Genomic DNA, 20,127 nt, shown 5'->3' on the forward strand with positions numbered 1-20,127 from the left:
TTTTGGGGGAGCTGTAATTCAAAATCCTTCCAAGCTCTGCATAGGATCCTGGAGTGAAATGGAACTTTTCCATGCCAGGAAAGAGAAAGCTGGAGAATATTCATGAATATATGAGAGTGCCTGTTTCGCCAATTGTCACATCATCTGCGTCCAATTGTAAAAATGGTTACTTTGCTCTTTTTAAGTGTTCAGATAATTATATTTGTGGAGCAGAATGGGAATAATTGGATTTGAATAGAAAACGAAGCCATATTCCAGTGAAAGTCATAAAAGAGGTCCACATGATTCGGAGCCCTGATAAGACATGGCTTCCAACTTGTGTAGCTTTGCAATCACATTCACATGAGCCTGGTTATATTCCCAAGTCTAGATCTTGCCAATGAACACAGGGTTTTCAAATACTGGATTTATGTTAAGATATTTCCATGCAAATGTTTGTGTGTGAGTCACGGATCAAGACAGCTACTCATTTTAAAGTAGCATGAAGATTGGGTTCTATATGTAGTCCCAACCCTTGTACCTTCCATCCTTTCATCTAAAATGTCATTTTTAAAAAGGACAAACACGGCCTCAAGGGTCTCAGTGAGTTGTAGATTTGCTCAAAACAAGCCTGCAACCAACTGAACACTCTGAAAAAGATTCTGATCAACTTTCAGTTGCAGCTGAAAGTGATTTCCAGTTGTGATTTTCAGCCAAAAATGAATGGGGCAGTTCTTTGGGATTGCAGTGGATCAGAAATTGAGTCTATCCCTCTTCAGTTGCTCATATCTAACTGCTAGCCTTCTTCGTAGTCTTTGTCCATTGTGGTGGATTGTGTGCTTATTATCTGAAAGAGTTGTATGGCAGTAGACACAAAATATTTGAAAAGCAATGACGTTAAGGCTATCAGAAACACACACACACACACACACACACACACACACAAAAGCCACAAGGAGATGAATTGTAACTCACATTCATACGGATGAGAGATTTTACTCCCCAGAATAAAACTTTAGCAGAATTGACACATTTTATATGATAGGCATTTTATGTTTTTGTCAGCTGAAGAGTTGTAAAAAATACCCCTGAGTCCCAGCTTTTGTTATATTCCATTTTTAAACCAGATGAATTGTATTTTTAAGACACAGAAGTTATATTAGTTATGAGGAATTTTTGCATATAAAGAAGGCTGACATCAACTCTAAACAAGTATTCAATCTTTTGTGAGATGTATTTTGAGGCTGGGAGTTTTTGAGGATTGTGAAATATCAATCACTCTGTGCCCGAAAACAACGTGGAGTATTTTTATACCCTGCAATAGACTGGAATTCTCATTGGGTCAGCAAATTCTCATGATTAAGTCATTCAAAGCAAGAGTTAGGGGTTTTTTTTTTAACCCAGTCTTCCTGAATGAAGATTAAGAAGCTTTCTAGCTGTAGATGAAACATGGAGTGAGACAAATTCCAAGTGTATACAGGCATTCCCCAGGGTACGAACAAGATATGTTCTGTAGGTTTGTTCTTAAGCTGAGTTTGTAATTGGGAGCAGGTACATTTTTAAAGTATAACTCCAGCCAAATATAAATATATATTAGCTTTGGATAGCATAGAGCATGGATAGTTAATACACTGTAGTGTTTGTTTTGCTGTCTGTGCCCCTATACAGAAGATTTCACCTCACTTTCTGTCCCTGTAAGAATTAGATTTTGAAAAAAATTGCTTGTTGTGGAAACAAGGATTGGTGACAAAGCTTCAGTTGAGATATCTTTTCCCCATGATAACTCTTCCAGGAGTGAGTTGTCCTTCCTAGGAGTAGATTTCTCTTACTTCCTGTTGTCTCACCCCCATTTGTAACTATGAGTTTTTTATAAGTGGGATGTTTGTAACTTGGGGACTGCCTGTACTCTTCAACTGATGTACCTGAAACTCATGAATTAAGATAAAAAAACTGGTGAAGAACCAGGAATCTTAAGTGAATGATTTAACTGTGTCAAATACCTTTCATGTTATTCCATTGGTTGTTCTTTATTACTTGTGGTAGGACATCATTTATGCTGTTGGAAAATGGTACCTAATTTAAAATGGGCATGCTGAGCAGGTTCCTCTCTTTGATTTCTTTAGGCTTTGCTTGCCTATGCCCATTGATGTGGTGTACACCTGGGTGAATGGCACAGATGTTGAGTTGATCAGGGAGCTGCAACAAGTGAGGAAACAGATGGAGGAAGAACAGAGAATAATGAGGTAAGGATCTCTCTCTGGGGGCACAATATGACAGGCTGTCCTTGCTTGCAGCAGAAAAACAAAAATGTTTATTTCTCAAGGAGGTTTTTATGATCCTGGCCCTTTACCCCAGTGTGTAAAAACATTTCTTTTCTTTGGAGTTCCTCTCATATTGGGAACAGAAAGTGACATCATATTTGAGAGGTTTTCTAAAACAAACAAAACAAATTTGTGATGAATGTGACAGTGTGTGTGTTCTTGTATATTTTATATATTGGAGGTTTCCAAAAAGTTGGCTATGGAGAGTTAGCAGCTAGCAGGTATTTGGTGGGTTAAACCCCTTCTTTGTGTTTGTGCAATAAGATTGGAGAATGGAAAGATTAAACTGCTCATTGCCATAATTCTAAGTTACAATTTTGGGCGGCATTAGGCTCTCCAAATGCTTTGAACTCCAATTTATTTATTTATTTATCGTGTCAGAAGCGAACAGACGGTACACATTGTAATGTATTTGAAAACACAAAGTTAAAAAACTTGGCATTATACTAAATGTCCTTTAACCAGAAGCTGGCCACTTGGACTGCATCTGGTGTTGCTGTAAGAAGGTCCTCCATTGTACATGTGGCAGGGCTCAGGCTGAATTTTAATAGGTGGTCTGTGGTTTGCTCTTATCCACACTCACATGTGATCCCATTTCTTAAGGTTGGCTCTGCATCTCGTGGTGCCAGAGCGCAGTCTGTTCAGTGCCTTCCAAGTTGCCCAGTCTTCTGTGTGCCCAGGAGGAAGTTTCTCATCTGGCGTCAGCCACTGATTGATGTTCCAGGTTTTAGCCTGCCACTCGCTTGCTGAGGTGTTCCTGCAAGTATCTCTGTAGATCTTAGAAAACTATTTCTTGATTTAAGGTATTGGTGTGCTGGCTGATATCCAAACAGGGTATGGTCCGGAGATGTCTATGCCTTGGTCCTTTCATTGCTGGCTGCTACTTCCCAGTGGATGTCAGGTAGTGCAATGCCAGCTAAACAGTATAGTTTCTCCACCGGTGTGGGGTGTAGATATCCTGTGATAATGCAGCATGTCTCATTAAGAGGCACATCCACTGTTTTAGATGTATTCCACACCGAGCATGCATATTCAGCAGCAGAGTAGCAAAGCACATGGGCAGATGTCTTCACTATGTCTGGTTGTGATCCCCAGGTTGTGCCAGCCAGCTTTCGTACGATGTTATTTCTAGCGCCCACTTTTTGCTTGATAGTCAAGCGGTGGTTCTTGTAAGTCAGGGCACTTACTCCAATTCATATCACCCTAACCAGTACGATTAGTAGGGGAATATTATGAAGGAAGCAGTCCTACATCCTTTTGAGACCAGGGTGTTTACTTTCCATTTTATTTAGTGCCTGTTACATTGTGGGGGCTGAAGAAATGCTAAGAAAGCATGTTCTTTCATGCTTGTTGGGCAGAAAATCTTACTAACTTGTTTAGAACCTGATCATCTTATAACCAAGAAGAAAACAGTACTATTCTGGGGAAATGTTACTTGTTATTTGTTTTTCCTTTTCCTTGGCTCAGGGCGTTCACAGTGGCCCAGTTTGAGAAGCTGTCCCAAAAAACCCGTCTTCTTTCAACTTTTGCTATTTTTGGTTCCTCTTGTCTATTTTTATACAAAATTCTGATTGCTGTTAGAAATTAAATTAGTTACTATCACCTTTGGTCTGATTTTCTGGATTTTGTTTCTTACTCCTACCTGAAATGAACTTTCTTAATTTTTTCTTTTCATAGTGATACTGTGGCTAACCATGTTTTCAAATATAAAATAAAATTTCAAAACATGTTGAACATCTTAAGAAGACAGAAACAGGGACTTGCTTCCTTTGTTCTTCAGTTTCTTTTATCTTCTGTGTTTTATCAATTTGAGATCAGATGGCAAGAACATTGTGTTCTAAAAAACCTGACAAACAGTTGTTGCAGTTAAAATAATTTGTCCTTTCGCAATTGGCTGTGTTTGTTATATTAATTAGCAGTCTCCACATGCACATAGAGCATATCTACCCTACACACTTAAAACAATCAACCTCTTTATGGAGTGGCAGCAGTTCTGCACAAGGACTACAGACCTTGAAAGTACCTTGCTACATAGGTTTCTTTGAGTTGTGTCTTTTTTGGAAGCCCAAAAACAGTGGAAAAAGTGGAAATAAAATGTCTCTGGCAGTTTTTGTTTGGAAACAATTTCATTTCTGTAATGAATTGTCTTTGTTAGAGTAACTAATAGGATATACTCTTTTCTTTTCTTCAGGGAGATTCTTGGAAAGAATGTAACAGAACCAACTAAGAAAAGGTAAGATAATGACGATATACATTTTGGAACATTTTCAACAACCCATCTTGCTTTAAAACTAGTGCATAGACTATTTAGCATTCAGAAAGTTACATTGATTCTTTTGTCCAAATGTAGCATATATGTTTGCATTTCTTACGTGTTTACCTCAATAATGTTCATGCAGCAGAGTACACACTCTATCTCCTAATCCATTTATATATGGACTCTATATTTGGTCAAAACAAATGTGCTTTACATGACATAGAGGGCCCTTGTGGTGTCGTGGTTTGAACATTGGATTTCAACTCAGGAGACCTGAGTTCAAATCCTCACTCAACCAAGAAAAACACTGGGCAATGCTTCGCAATTATCAGCCTCAGAGAAAGGTAAAGGCAAACTTCTTCTTGCCAAGAAAACATTATGATTGGTTCACCTTAGGGTTGCTGTAAGTCGGAAATGACTTGAAGAAACGTAACATAAACATAATCTTGTTCGATCAGACTTTTCAAAAGAAAAACTTGATTGCCTGGAAAAAACTTAAGGATGCATCCTGTAGAATGAATGCAGTTTGCCACCACATTATCTATCCTGGTTCAATCAATGGTAGGAAATTTACTCACTTAGGTGAGATATTTATAATTGGGAGTTGTAGTTTTACAAGGGCTTTAGCCTTCTCTGCTAAAGAGTGCTGGTGCCTAACCAAGCTACAACTCCCAGGATCCCATAGCATTGATCCATGGCAGTTAAAGTGGTGTCAAACTGCATTCATTCTACAGTGCAGATACACCCTTTGTTTCAGAAAGAAGCAGCAGTGGTACTTTATTTGGGAGATATTTTTTAATTAAACATTGACTGAGGTTAGTAATCATTTAATTATTTTGAACCTGGGAATAATGAATATGCTGTCGACTTCTCTCTTGATCCCAGTGAGAAGCAGCTGGAGTGTTTACTGACACACTGCATCAAAGTGCCAATGCTTGTCTTGGATCCTGCCTTGTTGAGCAACATCACTCTCAAAGACCTGCCATCTGTCTATCCCCTGTTGAGATCTGCCAACAAGTTCTTCTCTGTTCCAAAGCCAAAAAACCCTTCTACCAACGTTACTGTAGTTGTTTTCGACAGTTCTAAAGAAGGTAAGGATCTGTTTTAATCTCTTCCTTCTGTCTGAACACTGGAGGATTGGGTTTTGATGTAGACTACTACTTCTTCAGGTTCATTTGTAGGGCGTATTGTTTCTTTGTCGTCTTGTGGTAATGATTAAAGGATGTCATTTAATACATAGCCAGAGGAGAATGTATCCTAAAAATAATCCCTTCCTAAATGGTCAAGGCATTTGATCTACTTCTGTGTGGACAAAAGTGGAACACATAGTGATTAGGTGCCTACCCTAAAGGTTTTATGCAAAAATATCACTGGGATGATACCATTCTAATAAAATTATCATTACATTATGTAGCAATCGTGCACCAATTGTATATAAAGGCCCATTGGTTTATAGTTTCATAAATCTATAGAAGAAGATTAAAGGGTATGCATGCTTGGGCAACATGGGTACAATTAATCCTTTTCTTCTCTCTGTCACACAACTACTTCTACAATGAAGCAAATGTATTGTGTCACTTATTTGAAATTGCACCATTCATATAAGTCCTGATGCATCCATTTGAAGATAGTTGTTTTTATCACTCCCTCTTCACAACAATGTTCAACTCCTAAACTGCTAGCTCTTCCAGCAAATCATACTCTTTTAAAGAGGCAACTTAATGTGTTGCTACTAAATGTGTTCATCTATTAATAGAAATACAGATTGAGTATTAATTATCCAAAATGCTTGGGACCAGTACAGTTTTGGATTTCAGAAACAAAGCATGAACACAGTGAGCCATCAGAAAGCAAAGGGGTGATTTTTTTAGCTGCTCACTGGAAAATTTCCGATTTTAGAATTCTGAATAAGGGATGCCCAACCTGTATTGGCACTATCTACTAATAGATCAAATGCATCTTTGGGTCTCATACTCTTGATGTAATCAAGAGCTAACATGTTGTCATCCAAAAGTGGATGTTGGATTACAATCCCCATGATCCTTTTATGCTAGTTAGGGCTGATGAGAGGAGATGCAGTCCAACAACATCTAAAAAGTCACACATTGCCTGTTCCTGGAGTCCTTTCACCCTTCATAGTCATTGGACATTGATACCAATTTAACTGCCCTGGCTGCATCTTGTAGGATTCTAGGATTTTTAGCAGAAAATTGTCAACTTAAGTAAATAGTTCAGGAATCCCTACAATGAAGCTATGGCAATTAATGTGGAATCAAATGATATACCATAATTAAGTTGTGCAAAAGAGACCCTAGGGTCAGTAGTGAGTTTCCTGGGAGCAAATGTTTCCTTAGCCTTGAGGCTTACTAAATATAGAATGTGAGAGTGACCTGTGGTTTGAATTCCTTGCTCTTCCAGCCGAAGATGCCCATTCCGAGATCCTAAAGGAGAACAAGAGGCAAGCAGTATGGAGGGGCTATTTGGTATGTATCTTTTAAATTATATCAGCTTATTCACTGGAAAATGAGGATATAAGCTTCTTAGAAGCTAGCCACTATCTAAACTTCTGGGTGGGGTGGGGTGGGGGACAACAGATATACAAACTGATAGCTAGATGAACATACATTGACACAGCTCTTCATGGAAATTCTTAATTGATATTATGTTTATATTTAGCTCGGGAATGTTTTAGATTCTAGGATAAAATGAGAAATCAATATTAGTCAAGTTGTTTTGAGCAATCATATTGTCCATGTTAATGAATTTCCTATCTTACAGACAACAGACAAAGAAGTTCCTGGTTTAGTGATAATGCCAGACTTGGTTTTCCTCAAAGGATTTCCACTTACATTCAAAGAAACAAACCAACTGAGAACAAAACTACCAGAAAACCTTGCCTCCAAAATAAAACAGGTATATATCATTTGGCTTTAGCAACAAGATGCATCAGTTTTACCAATGACAAAAATTAATGAATAATTAAGAAAGGTTGAATGCATCTTCTGCTAAAAAGCATTGTTTTTGTTTCTCCAAGTCCAGACCTTGGAATTACTTTTTCAAAGTCTATCGTAAACTCTTATCTAGTGGTTGCTATGCTACTCATTTACATCATCATATCTGATTTTTAAAAAACATTGTCCATATTTTAGAGTGATACCTTATGATTCGCTGTTTCAGCAGATACCAAGGGCTGAGTGCACTACGAAATTAAACTTAGGGTCTGAAGTGAAGTCTTTTATAGAAATTAGCACTTGCCCACTAGATGTCAGTCTAATCAAGTCTATGAAAATACTTCAGCACAAGGTTCTGCAAAGGTGACCTATGAATAAATATTTTGAAAGTATGGCCTTCTTGGGCCAGAAAGCTTCATGCCTGCATTTTAAGTCTGTTTTATTGCAAACATTAGCATTATATTTGCAGCCTCTGGATTTTGTGTGGAACTTCAAGGGATTTTATAATTGTCATTGTTCAAGCCATGGTGGCTATTCAAAACTTGCATATTCAAAGCTGTTGCTCTGAATGTCACAGGTTAGCATTCAGAAAAGTTCTCTTTTGGGAACTTTTGAGGTTTGTTTAAAGCTCACAGTTTAATAAATGTTCAATGTCACATATGTTGAGTTATGAACAGTACTAAGGATTAAGAGGAGGCACAAATAGAGGGCAAAAGGGAGACAAGAGAAGGCACATCAAGCAAATTCTTGTCATGACTGCCTTCCATCTGGAAATCTATGGTCTCAGTGTGAAGGACCATGTGGATCAAGAGTAGGTCTTCACTGACATCTGTAGGCCCACCACCAAGACTCTACCTCTCGAAGGCAAGCATGCTCAGCCACGAGCAATTGCCTATAGTAATAATATGCATAGTAATACATTATGTGAAGGATTTCCTTTTGCCAGGCCTATAGACACTCAGCTTCACAAGTAGCATTAGAAGAAAGAAAGGGACAACAATCCTTTTGTTGATCTCAGTATTATAAAGAATTTTTTTATAAAACTTAGTTGCAGCCGAAATAACGTTTATAAAATGCACTTTTTTTGCTTGAGTTATTTTCCTCCAAGGCTATTTGCATGATAAAGCCAGTGAGTTTCAAAAGCTAGCCTTGTTTCTCCCCTTCTGCTTGACCTAATAAAGGTGTTATTTATATGTGTTTTGTAACACTGTTGTAACCCTCATTTTCTTTGTTAAACAATTTGTTTAACTTGGATTCCAGCATACATTTCCTACTCCAGACATTCTTTGTTTACTCAGATTTGAAAATGCAGAGAAAACCAGGGAAGATGTCATAAATTGTAAGTTTCCATAGTGGTAGGGAAGGAGAAGATGAGAGAGATGGCAATCCCATGTCTTGAATGCCTTCTTTCTGGGTGGAATGGAAACTTTTGATGTTTGGTGCATAAATATCTATTAGATGATGGGCAGAGTGGAAGGGATGGCGTGACACTTGTATTCTTAAATAAATACAAGTCTGCCGATGGCAGCTCTGCAATCTGTAGCATTTCCACAGCATTATTTTTGCAGAGTATTTGCTGCTCTCCATAACTCTACCTCCGCCTGAACAACGATGGAGGCCACCCTTTCATCTTTGCATGCAGAAGATTCTCTGGAAGGGCTGAGATTTGTAAGATTTTTCTAATGACAGACCTCTTAAGTCAGATTTAGAGCTATCATGTAGCCCATGAATTCAAGCCATCAGCAACCTAAAAATGTCACAAATGTGACAGCTGGTTTTGTGTTTGCTATGGGACAGAAATGAGACAAATGTCTGAAAGAGGAATGGAAAGGGTCAGTCCTAAAATGTAATAAATTTGGGCTTGGATCAGATTTTAAATGTGGATTCATGGGATTGGATACACTAATTAGGAAGCAGTAAATGATTACATGCCAATCCATCACTTCTAGACATTTTGTTTTTCTGTTTTCTTTTCACATCATGCAGTTTTGGTACCTTGATACTACTAACTTCCATGGCACCATTTGATAAAATCCTTGTATTTGTCACTTCATGAGGTATTTGGAGTTCTCAGCTAAAGAGCCCCAGTGCCTCACAAAACTACAAATCTCATTATTACATAATACATTGTAATGAAGTGGAATATAGTGCTATGATTATGTAATGTGAAAGAAATCTGTAAAAAAAAAAAAAACCTTATTCAGAGACATTCTGAAGGCTGTGGCAGAATTGTGGTTTGGGAGTAAATAGAATTTATTTGCCAGTTGAATAGGTGGAATAAGTGGAATACTGTATATCTCAAATTACCAAGGCAATAACGCCAGTGCCACTTTTTCTTCTCGTGATGCCAAACATTAAAGCTATTAACACAGTATATTTTGCCCCAGTTTATCTCAGCAGTCAGGAACTTCTTCCTGACTCTGTAAGTATCAGTCTGAATGAGAGTGGTGTTTGGCTTTAAATGGCTTTCATTAATGTATTCATATAGCCATATTTGATTAGTTACCTGGTGCCATAATACTCTTATATTCACCAGGATATGCCAACTACCTTTAATGATACAACAGAGTAGAGCAACAATGAAAGAAATGACATCAGGAAACAGCAGAGAGCAATGAGCAAAGTTTTAGTACATTTGTCCGTCTCTCCCCCCCCCCCCCCGTCCCCCCCCGTCCCCGTCCCCCTGCGCTAATCACTGTTCACGTACTTCAGCAAATGATCTTACTAAAGAGAAGAGGGAATTTTCATATGTTCTTAAGAGTGATATATGTATGCCAAACATTAAAAATGGCAAACATTGACCGTTAATAAATTAATATTTTTATATCATTCTTGTTTTTTGCAAGCTAAGTTTATTGTTGGGTGTAGCCTAGCACAAACTTCTTTTCATCTTGCCTATTATGAAAGCTGAAACCTAGAATAACTGGTGGCAAGTGATAAAAATAGCAAGCAGATCAAACAGTTCCCCAGTAACAAATGACCTTAGCAGTGGATTGGAAGTCTTGGCTGATGATGTGGAGAAGACCCACAAATGGATTCATTTTGGAGTCTCTTTGTATCTCAGATTTCTCAGTCCTTTAAGCCGTCTTGAAAACACACATTGGTTAATACATAACTAAACAAAAGCTTTGAAATTTCCTTTTAAGATACTGTGTAGTGTATTCAAATACAGTAGAGTCTCACTAATCCAAGCTAAACGGGCCGGCAGAAGCTTGGATAAGCGAATATCTTGGATTATAAGGACTGATCAAGGAAAAGCCTATTAAACATCAAATTAGGTTATGATTTTACAAATTAAGCACCAAAACTTCATGTTATACAGCAAATTTGACAGAAAAAGTAGTTCAATACGCAGTAATGTTATGTTGTAATTACTGTATTTACGAATTTAGCACCAAAATATCATGATATATTGGAAACATTGACTACAAAAATGGCTTGGATTATCCTGAGGCTTGGACAAGCGAGGCTTGGATTAGTGAGACTCTACTGTAATATTATTGTAAATGCTGTCATATTTTGAAATACTAATGGGATCAGGAAGCTTTTTTAATTTTTTTTCATTTAAAAAGAACAAATAAACAATAGTACTTGATTATATAAAGTATAGTGTAAAAAAAATCCAGGAAGCTAGCTCTATTTAGGCAGAACATTCTTGATCTTTCAGTCCGTTTTCAGTCAGGAACAAATTATTTTTCCATATGTTCAATTTTCATTCATCCTTCTCTTTCTTTTCCTCTTTTGTCTGGCACATTGACTAACTTCCTGGCACAATAAAACCATAGTTTATCATTACATCTGAACTAAGAAACTATGGTTAAAACAAATTAGAATTGTAAACTTGGATCAAACAGTGGCTTGCAGTTCTAGCTGGAAGGTTTGCTACAACTCTTATAGTTTGTGCATAGTGGAAAATATGATTTAATTAGACCAGAATATTAAGAAGCTGAATATACATGATGAAGAGAATGATCCTTGCCACCATTGTTGTTGTGTATATGCCTTCAAGTTGACTGTTGATTTATGGCCCGGATGGGGCTTTGGTGCCCTCTTTATTGGTACTGTCCATGCTTTACTTCACAACAACAGCGTTTTATTGATTTTTCTGCCCTTCAGCCCTCCCACCTGACCCTTATAATTATAATGGTTGTAGGTTGCAAAGCTGGTAGGTCACTTGGGACAATGGTTTCAATAGCTGTTACATGTCAGGTTTCAAAGAGTGTTTCTCAATGTAGTTACAGCTTTATTCGGAAGCTGGCGTAGCTCTCCTGCAACTGAATAATCCGAAGCGTTTCCAAGAACTGAACCAGCAAGCTAAGAAGAACATGACTATAGAAGGGAAAGAACTTACACTTAATCCTGCTTATTTATTATGGGATCTCAGTTCCATCAGTCAGGTAGGCAATATCCTCATGTTATGAGTAAGCAATTGTTTGTAGCATTTGTGGGATTAAAAAAATTATTTCATTAGAAGTGCATTTTATGTTGCGATGTACTGTAGGTCAATTGGCAATGATTTGAAAACTACCTTTCATGCAATGTAAAATATGGCTCAAAAATGGATTCATTTAACATGGATTTGAAAACTACCTTTCATGCAGTGTAAAATATGGCTCAAAAATGGATTCAGTTAACGTGGGCTGTATTTACAAGCTGTGTTAAGCCCATGATTTATGTTAAGCATGGTTTGTTGCATATGAACTATCCTGCAGCTACCAAACAAATGATGTTTTGTTCCTTTTCTGGTATTTTTTTCTCATCCATTTTGTCAACTCCTGTATTTGGTTGAGCAGTTTTTAAAACAAGCAAGCGATAACTCACAGTTCTGGAATGAGATGAAATGACATGCCAAGGCTTAAGGCAGCCTTTGGCCTAAATGTATTTAGTAGTTGCAACTTCAGTAGACTCTTAAATCAGTGGGATTTGGGAAAGTATTATCTTACCTTTCACCATTTAATTCAATGGATTTATTGTAGATGAGACTCATGGTTCAGGCTAGATTATAGTTTGCAAACCAATTCATTTGTAATTGTGGTTGGTCAACAAACCATGTTTTCAGCCTGGAAATGGTTTCAACAACTAGTATTCAGAAAAACACAATGTTTCCTACTGTTATGGGCAAACCTAGCCATATATAATATGCACGCGCGCACACAGGCACATGTATCTTTAGACACTGAATTCGTATGACCTTGCTGAATTTGCTTTATTTCCATGAGTGGAAGTCCTATCAGCTAAATGTTTTGTTGGCTCATCTGCTTTCAGAAGATTAAGCAGCCCTTTACTACTGAACTTTGAGAGGAACAGGAGCTATTGATAGATCCTTTGGATTCCCATTTCCAAAATGCATTATTTTCCATGACAGTTCTTGTGACAGTTCACCCCATGAAAATATGTTCTGGGAATAGTGCCACCATGATGACTGGAAAATGTGATTCCTGGGAAGGAGATTCTATTTTTGAAGAATTTTAGCTCCTGGAAATGTCTCTATGACCTTCCCCAAGGATGCACCAAGTCAATTGAATGCTATGAAGAAAATGAGTTGCAGAAATAATGTGTTGAATAATCAATTCCTTTCATCTGTAATACCCAGTAACTTCAAAAAGAAAGATGGAATTGATTGTGATAGCTTGCTTACATGCCATGACACTTCTTGTTTTATTTGGGAAAATCAGGCACTCTTGGGGGTAGCTAATATATTTCTAGATTATCATCCAAACTTGACAAACATCACCTTGTCATTTGACAAGTTTATATGCATCTTTTCACCCAAACTCTCTGGATGGAAAAACAGCTCTGTGCGTTTCAGAATAATGGGAAAACTTAAATGTGCCCACCACTGTTTTACCAGTGCTATATAAGTATAATATGTATCACTCTCTCCTTAACAGTCTAAACAGGATGAAGACATTTCAGCCAGCCGTTTTGAAGATAACGAGGAGCTGCGATACTCATTACGATCAATAGAGAGGCATGCACCCTGGGTGCGCCATATCTTCATAGTTACTAATGGACAGATACCTTCCTGGCTTAATTTGGATAACCCTCGGTTAACGATAGTAACACATCAGGTAAAAGAAAATCTAACATGTCAATTAAGGTTAATACCATTAATACCAGATTTGAATAGCGGAGACAATAGAAGTATTTGTAAACTGTGCTCAGTCATAGGTTAGCGCAACACAGACCATTAAGACTGAGCCATTAGGAGTTCAAGTTTGTATGATCCACCTTCCCCTTTTCACCTCCAAAAAGAATTTGGAAACATTCATTTGTTTAACTGTGTGTTTTCTATGTGATCTGGACCAATAAACTCTGATTTGGACCAATAAACAATAATGTGGTTAGCATTAGCCTTGTTTAGTTTATAAAACAAGCCAGCATCCATAATTGTAATTCAAAATTGTTTATCTGTTAAGCCACAGTTAACGTCATCTAAATTGACACATAGTAGGGTTAGTATCATAAAATCATAGAATAATAGAGTTGGAAGAGAGTACATGGGTCATCTAGTCCAACCCCGTGCTATGCAGGAAAGCACAATCAAAGTCTCCCTGACATATGGCCATCCAGCCTCTGTTTAAGGGTTTCCAAGGAAGAGGTTTCCACCACACTCCGAGTCAGAGAGTTCCACTGTTGAACATCTCGTACAGTCAGGAAGTTCTTCCTAATGTTCAGGTGGAATCTCCGTTCCTGTAATTTGAACCCATTGCTCCTAGTTCTAGTTTCAAGGGCAGCAGAAAACAAATCTGCTCCCTCCTCCTTATGACACCCTTTCACATGCTTATACATGGCTATCATATCTCCTCTCAAGCTTCTCTTCTGCAGGCTAAACATATCCAGTTCTTTAAGATGCTCCTCATAGGGCATGGTCTCCAGAACTTTGATAATTTTAGTTGCCCTTTTATACTTGCATTCCACATCAGAATTGGCAGCCCTTCAAGATGTTTTTTAAATCTGGTTATACAGATATCTCTGATTTGAAACCCGTAGCTGACACTAAATTGCAAATATTAAAGTGAATCCATGTGTGGAGCTAGAATGGATCCATGTGTGCTTGCTGCTTATTTGAAGTATTGTTGGATTGTTTGCCATTTACTGGGCTGGATATGTCCTTAAAGAGGAATAATCATGTTCTTCATCTTGTAGAACCACACTAACAAATTTCCCTGACACCCTTCTGCAGTTTCTCTGGGACAGTCTTCAGAGTCTTCTGATGAGAATTATCTTAATGTCAGATTTTGCTAGGCTCCAGAACAAAGGGGCCCAGAACACCAGTAAAGTTTACTGGAAACGATCTTTATTCAGCCTTCACAATAACAAGATCTAGCTAATTCTGATGAGTCAACAAAACCCCTTTTTTCTACCTCCCTCTTGCCTTTGAAACTGGTACTTCTAAAGGCCGTTTACATTCCAGAGTACTGGCCATACTCATTCCCATAACAAGGGACCAGATGGCCCATCTTTATCACTTCTATCTCCCTACTCCCCAGTTAATGCCCTCCTTTCCCATGGCTCTCAAACAAATGGCAGGGAGACTATTCTGACCAACGACAGAAATGGTTCCATGACATTTATGGATATTGGTATGAATCTTAAACACCATACTGAGTATTCCATTCTCCATAGCCATGAGGCCTGCAGGTCAGATTATTTTCACTCCTGTCCTAGAAGTGCTGGTTTTTCCATTTTGTTTTATTTTTTTTTAAATCCCTCATTTGTCCTAGATTATTTTGTAGATAAACATGCTTTAATTATTGCATGCACACACGGTATTTGAGAATTTCAAAATAATGTCTAAAGCATGTATGGGGAGAGTTTTGAAATGGTTTCTAATGCATATATCTGTATAATTTTTTATTTGACTGTTTAGGATATATTTCAAAACTTGAGTCACCTGCCTACCTTTAGTTCCCCTGCTATTGAAAGCCACATTCACCGTATTGCTGGTCTGTCTCAGAAGTTTATTTATTTAAATGACGATGTGATGTTTGGGAAAGATGTTTGGCCTGATGATTTCTATAGTCACTCCAAAGGTCAAAAGGTAAACTGTTTGCAAAAACGTTTGATGTATAGAATTTTGTTGAATTGTAGTTTTAAAATGTAACATTTCTAAGTTCTGAAAATAACTTTGAAAGGAAAGTGTTCTGGCATACAAGAACTTTAGGTCATTTGCTGACAACCCCTTCAATTTTATCTCTTTGGAAGTATTTGTTTTCTGGCTATTTTTGCTTTCATGTGGTAAATGATGAGAAATGCATGCAAGACTGGATTGGCAAAGAATCTTAGAGTTGAAGAGACGACAAGGGACATCCAGTCCAGTGGCAAATCTACTTTTTTTAGAGCTTGAAATACTGAAAATACACAAATGGTCATTTTGAGAATGAAGTGATTTATCTGATTTCTCTTTGTTTCCCTCTGGTTGTCAGGTTTATTTGACTTGGCCTGTGCCAAACTGTGCTGAAGGATGTCCTGGTTCATGGATTAAAGATGGCTACTGTGATAAAGCCTGTAACAATTCTGCTTGTGATTGGGATGGAGGCGATTGCACTGGTAAGAAGGCATCCATATTGAGTACTGGGCATTGCGGAGGGTGGTGCTATATTGTTTTATGGATATAAAGAATATTGTATTTTTAGAATCCATTCTTGCTAAATTCTTGGATCACTAATGGGCTAGATTTTTGTCACCCTTTAAAGGACTGTGTTACTTTCACAAGGCATTCCTACAACACAATTGTGTACAGTCTACATTCAGGTTAGATGACACTTTTTCTGGGTGGAATGATGAAAGTGAGGAAAATGAGTGTCATTTGTGATATTCATTTCATTACAAATTGAGTAGCTGATGTTCATTTTTCTTGTATTGGTTTCTTGTAGCAATCACATTGTGTGGGTATAAGCTGTTATGATTTGTACATAAAATAAACTTTCCTAAGGTTGTCAGAATATTTAATCAACAAGAAAGAACTATGCTTAGACTTAAGAAAACAGGTTTTTAGCTGACCAACTTATTTTTTCTCCTCTGCTTTTATTGCCTTGAGATTCAAAAAGTTGCAGTATACAATCGGGGGCACTGTTTTTCTTTTTCTTTCTAGGTAATAGTATGGGGAGCCGTTATGGTGCTGGTGGTGGAGCTGGAGGAGGTGTTGGGAATGCCCCACCTTGGCAGTTTGGTGGAGGAATAAGTGGAGTTTCATACTGTAACCAAGGCTGTGCTAATTCATGGCTAGCTGATAAATTCTGTGATCAAGCATGCAATGTCCTTCCATGTGGATTTGATGCTGGTGACTGTGGACAAGGTATGTTAATGCTACATAAGTGAGCTTGGCCTTTGAATTATTCAATACCATTTGATGTATATTTTGTGGAATCATTCAACTGGTTCCATTAATGCAGCTTGTTTGCTTCATCTGAATTCTGTCCACATTGACTTGGTTAAACTCAAAACATTACGAAGTAATAAGAACAGTAAGCTTTATTTATACCCTGCCCCCTCTCCCCAAAGGGACTCATACAAATTAATCCAATAGAAGAAAGGCCAAGGGTGGGGTCCTCTGCCAATTTTGTGGATGTGCAACATTAAAAAGGCTGCCCTGCCCACTCCAGACTACCTGTTTTTCCCCATTTCTTTGTTTCATCACATGACATTTTTTAAAATCCCATTTCAAGATGCAGTGCTTGTGTACTGTCAGAAACTGGAAATGAAGTTGTATCACTTTCAGCGACATTCTTCTCTGTTGTGAAATTTCTGGGGGTTTTGTAAGTTTTGGAGGTCATGTACGCTGGAGGAGTGCTTTCTGCATTTAGCAGTCATTTTAGTTGGGTTTTATTTTTGTTTTTAATTTCTGCAAAAGTTCTCTCTCATTCTGAGGGAGGGTTGCAAGCTATGGCAGTGGGGTATTCTGAAGTATTTCTGAACAAAAAAACCTGACCCAAAATGTTAGTGTTTGTTCCCAAAAAATGAGAGTAGTGATTAACTGCATTCTAAGTGTTACATTTGAAAGCCACTCTTAAGCCTCTTCCACGCTGCCACTATATCGCAGTATCTTATCCCAGATGATCTGATTATTATTTCGTGTCAAAAGCACTGCATAATAAATAAATTTAAAAGTGATGAAATAAAGGAAATCACAAGCAGCTAAATAGTTTTAGACCAAAAGCGGGCAATAGCGACCGCATTGTCTGTAGCTTTAAACAACTCCTCCTCCATACATGAGGCAGGACATTGTGGGCAAGCATACATATGCGGAGTTGTTTGTTCTGCTCCACAGTCACACAAGGTGGAGGATTCCTCCAGATAGTGCCACCTTGCCAAGTTGTCTTTTGATCTTCCCACTCCACTTCTGAGTCTGTTTAGGGACTTCCAAGTTGCCCATTCTGGTTTGCCCCTGGAGGAAGGCCCTCATGGGGGGCAATCCAGTTAGAAAATTGCCTGGTTTAGCTGCCCAGAGGGATACTCTTGCTGTTGCTGGAGGAACATCAAGAGGAGTAGTGGTTCTCATGAAGCCCTTCCTTGATTTGAGTCTGGTGGGAGGAGGCTGATAGTAATGCAGTGGATGGCTTTCACAATGTTCGACCTTATTTCTCTCATAGTTAGCAGCAACTTCCCATCGCACATCAGGAGGAGCAATGCCAGCTAACTTGTAGAGTTTATTAACAGGTGTAGGTTTAAGGCATCCTGTGATTATTCTGCATGTTTCATTTAGTTCTATGTCCACCTGCTTCGCATGGGCAGACTTGTGCCAGACAGGACAGGCATACTCAGCAATTGAGTAAGACAAGGCCAGGGCTGATGTTCTTATTAATTGTAGGTCTGTACCCCATGCATTGCCAGTAAGTTTCTGCAGGATGTTGTTACGTGCAGCTACTTTGTACTTGGTGTTCATGCAGTGTTTCCTATATGTTCGTGTTCGATCTAATTATCTAGCAATGCAGACTCATACAATCCAATTTAAAGCAGGTAATCTGGGATCAGATCCTGAGATATATGACAGTGTAGAAGTGGGCTTAGTTTCATTTGGGAACAAAGCGGGATGTAAAGAAAATCAATAAATAGACAATGATAATGGAGATACTTTTTTAAAAACTTCTCTTTTATTCCAGATCACTTTGATGAGCTTTACAAAGTGACTCTTCAAAAGAATCAGACACATTATGTGATTCCCAAAGGTGAATATCTACCTTATTTCAGCTTTGCTGAAATAGCGAAGAAAGGACTGGAAGGTGCATATGGTGACAATCCAATTATACGGCATGCTTCCATTGCAAACAAATGGAAGACAATCCACTTAATAATGCATAGTGGCATGAATGCAACTGTACTCTATTTCAACCTTACATTTCAAAATAAAGATGAGGAAGAGTTTAAGATGCAGTTAACCCTAGAAGTGGAGACAAAAGAGGAACCAAAAACAAATACAACTTCAACCCAGAAACCCGAAGGTGACGTGAAAGCTACAACTTCAGTGCCAGAAGCTGAAATTATATTTGAGGATGTTCCTGAAGAAGAACGCTTTCCAAAAATTAAAAAACACCAAAATGGCACATTAGAGAGCATGGATGAAGACATGATAATTCAACCAGTAAATATATCTGAACTTCCAGAAGATGTGAAGTTATCTCTACAGGATCTGGAGTTACAGCTCATCATTGGTGACATTACCCCAAAAGGGTATAATCGTTCCAAGGCTGCTATCTTGAGGCCTTTCCAGATGATGCCAACAAAGGAAGCAAAAAACAATTCCCAGAAGGTGAAGGAAAATGAAAGATATGATAATTTGATAAATGGGAATAAGTCTGCAACTGGGCATTTTGACAGTGATGGCAAACTAGAAATTGGAGGAAAAATGGACAGAAAGTTTCCTCCAGAATTTGCTCCTGTAGGTAATACTGTTGTAGCAATGAAGGTAAACAGTCATTTCCCACTAAGAGACAGTTCTACAGTAAGGTCTGCTCCCGTAATTAAAGACATTGGTGAAAAGCCTGAATATCCAGAGAAAACCTTGAACACCATCATACAGAAAGAGGCTCAGAAGTCCAAAGAAATGAGGAAAGGGAGAGCTACAGAAAAAAAGAAAGAAGATGTTAATATCGATCCATCACTTACCAAGGAAGATGTAGGAGAAAGTCAAATCTTACCAAGAAGAAAATTGCAATATTACACTGGAAATTATCAAGGTTTTTTGCCATGGGAGAAACACAAATATTTCCAAGACCTTCTTGAGGTGAGTATCCAATATAACTAGGAATGTGTCAAGATATGAGGATTTTGAGCAGGACTTTCATTTGTTGATTCTAGTGCTTATTTGGTTGTACAGTAGAGTCTCACTTATCCAAGATAAACGGGCCGGCAGAACATTGGATAAGCAAAAATCTTGGATAATAAGGATTAAGAAAAAAGCCTATTAAACATAAAATTACATTATGATTTTACAAATTAAGCACCAAAACATCATGTTTTACAAGAAATTGACAGAAAAGGCAGTTCAATACACAGTAATGTTATGTAGTAATTACTGTATTTATGAATTTAGCACCGAAACATTGCAACATTTACTAGAAAAACAATGACTACTAAAAGGCAGACTGCCTTGGATAATACAGAACCTTGGATAAGT

At 37.9% G+C, this 20,127-nt stretch overlaps 1 protein-coding gene across 1 annotated transcript in view; it reads left to right on the top strand.

Annotated features, from left to right (window-relative positions):
• gnptab (N-acetylglucosamine-1-phosphate transferase subunits alpha and beta) overlaps nucleotides 1-20,127 on the top strand; it is a 45,544-nt gene that overhangs the window by 15,079 nt on the left and 10,338 nt on the right. The window contains exons 3-13 of the mRNA XM_003220879.4: nucleotides 2,103-2,222; nucleotides 4,492-4,533; nucleotides 5,443-5,648; nucleotides 6,976-7,040; nucleotides 7,336-7,470; nucleotides 11,744-11,905; nucleotides 13,400-13,579; nucleotides 15,382-15,552; nucleotides 15,938-16,061; nucleotides 16,606-16,809; nucleotides 18,614-19,734. Of these exons, the coding sequence (XP_003220927.2) occupies nucleotides 2,103-2,222; nucleotides 4,492-4,533; nucleotides 5,443-5,648; nucleotides 6,976-7,040; nucleotides 7,336-7,470; nucleotides 11,744-11,905; nucleotides 13,400-13,579; nucleotides 15,382-15,552; nucleotides 15,938-16,061; nucleotides 16,606-16,809; nucleotides 18,614-19,734 (2,530 nt within the window). The remainder of the gene's footprint in view (nucleotides 1-2,102; nucleotides 2,223-4,491; nucleotides 4,534-5,442; nucleotides 5,649-6,975; nucleotides 7,041-7,335; nucleotides 7,471-11,743; nucleotides 11,906-13,399; nucleotides 13,580-15,381; nucleotides 15,553-15,937; nucleotides 16,062-16,605; nucleotides 16,810-18,613; nucleotides 19,735-20,127) is intronic.

This window comes from Anolis carolinensis, chromosome 5 (assembly GCF_035594765.1).
Source record: "Anolis carolinensis isolate JA03-04 chromosome 5, rAnoCar3.1.pri, whole genome shotgun sequence".
In the NCBI taxonomy this organism is placed as follows: domain Eukaryota; kingdom Metazoa; phylum Chordata; class Lepidosauria; order Squamata; family Dactyloidae; genus Anolis; species Anolis carolinensis.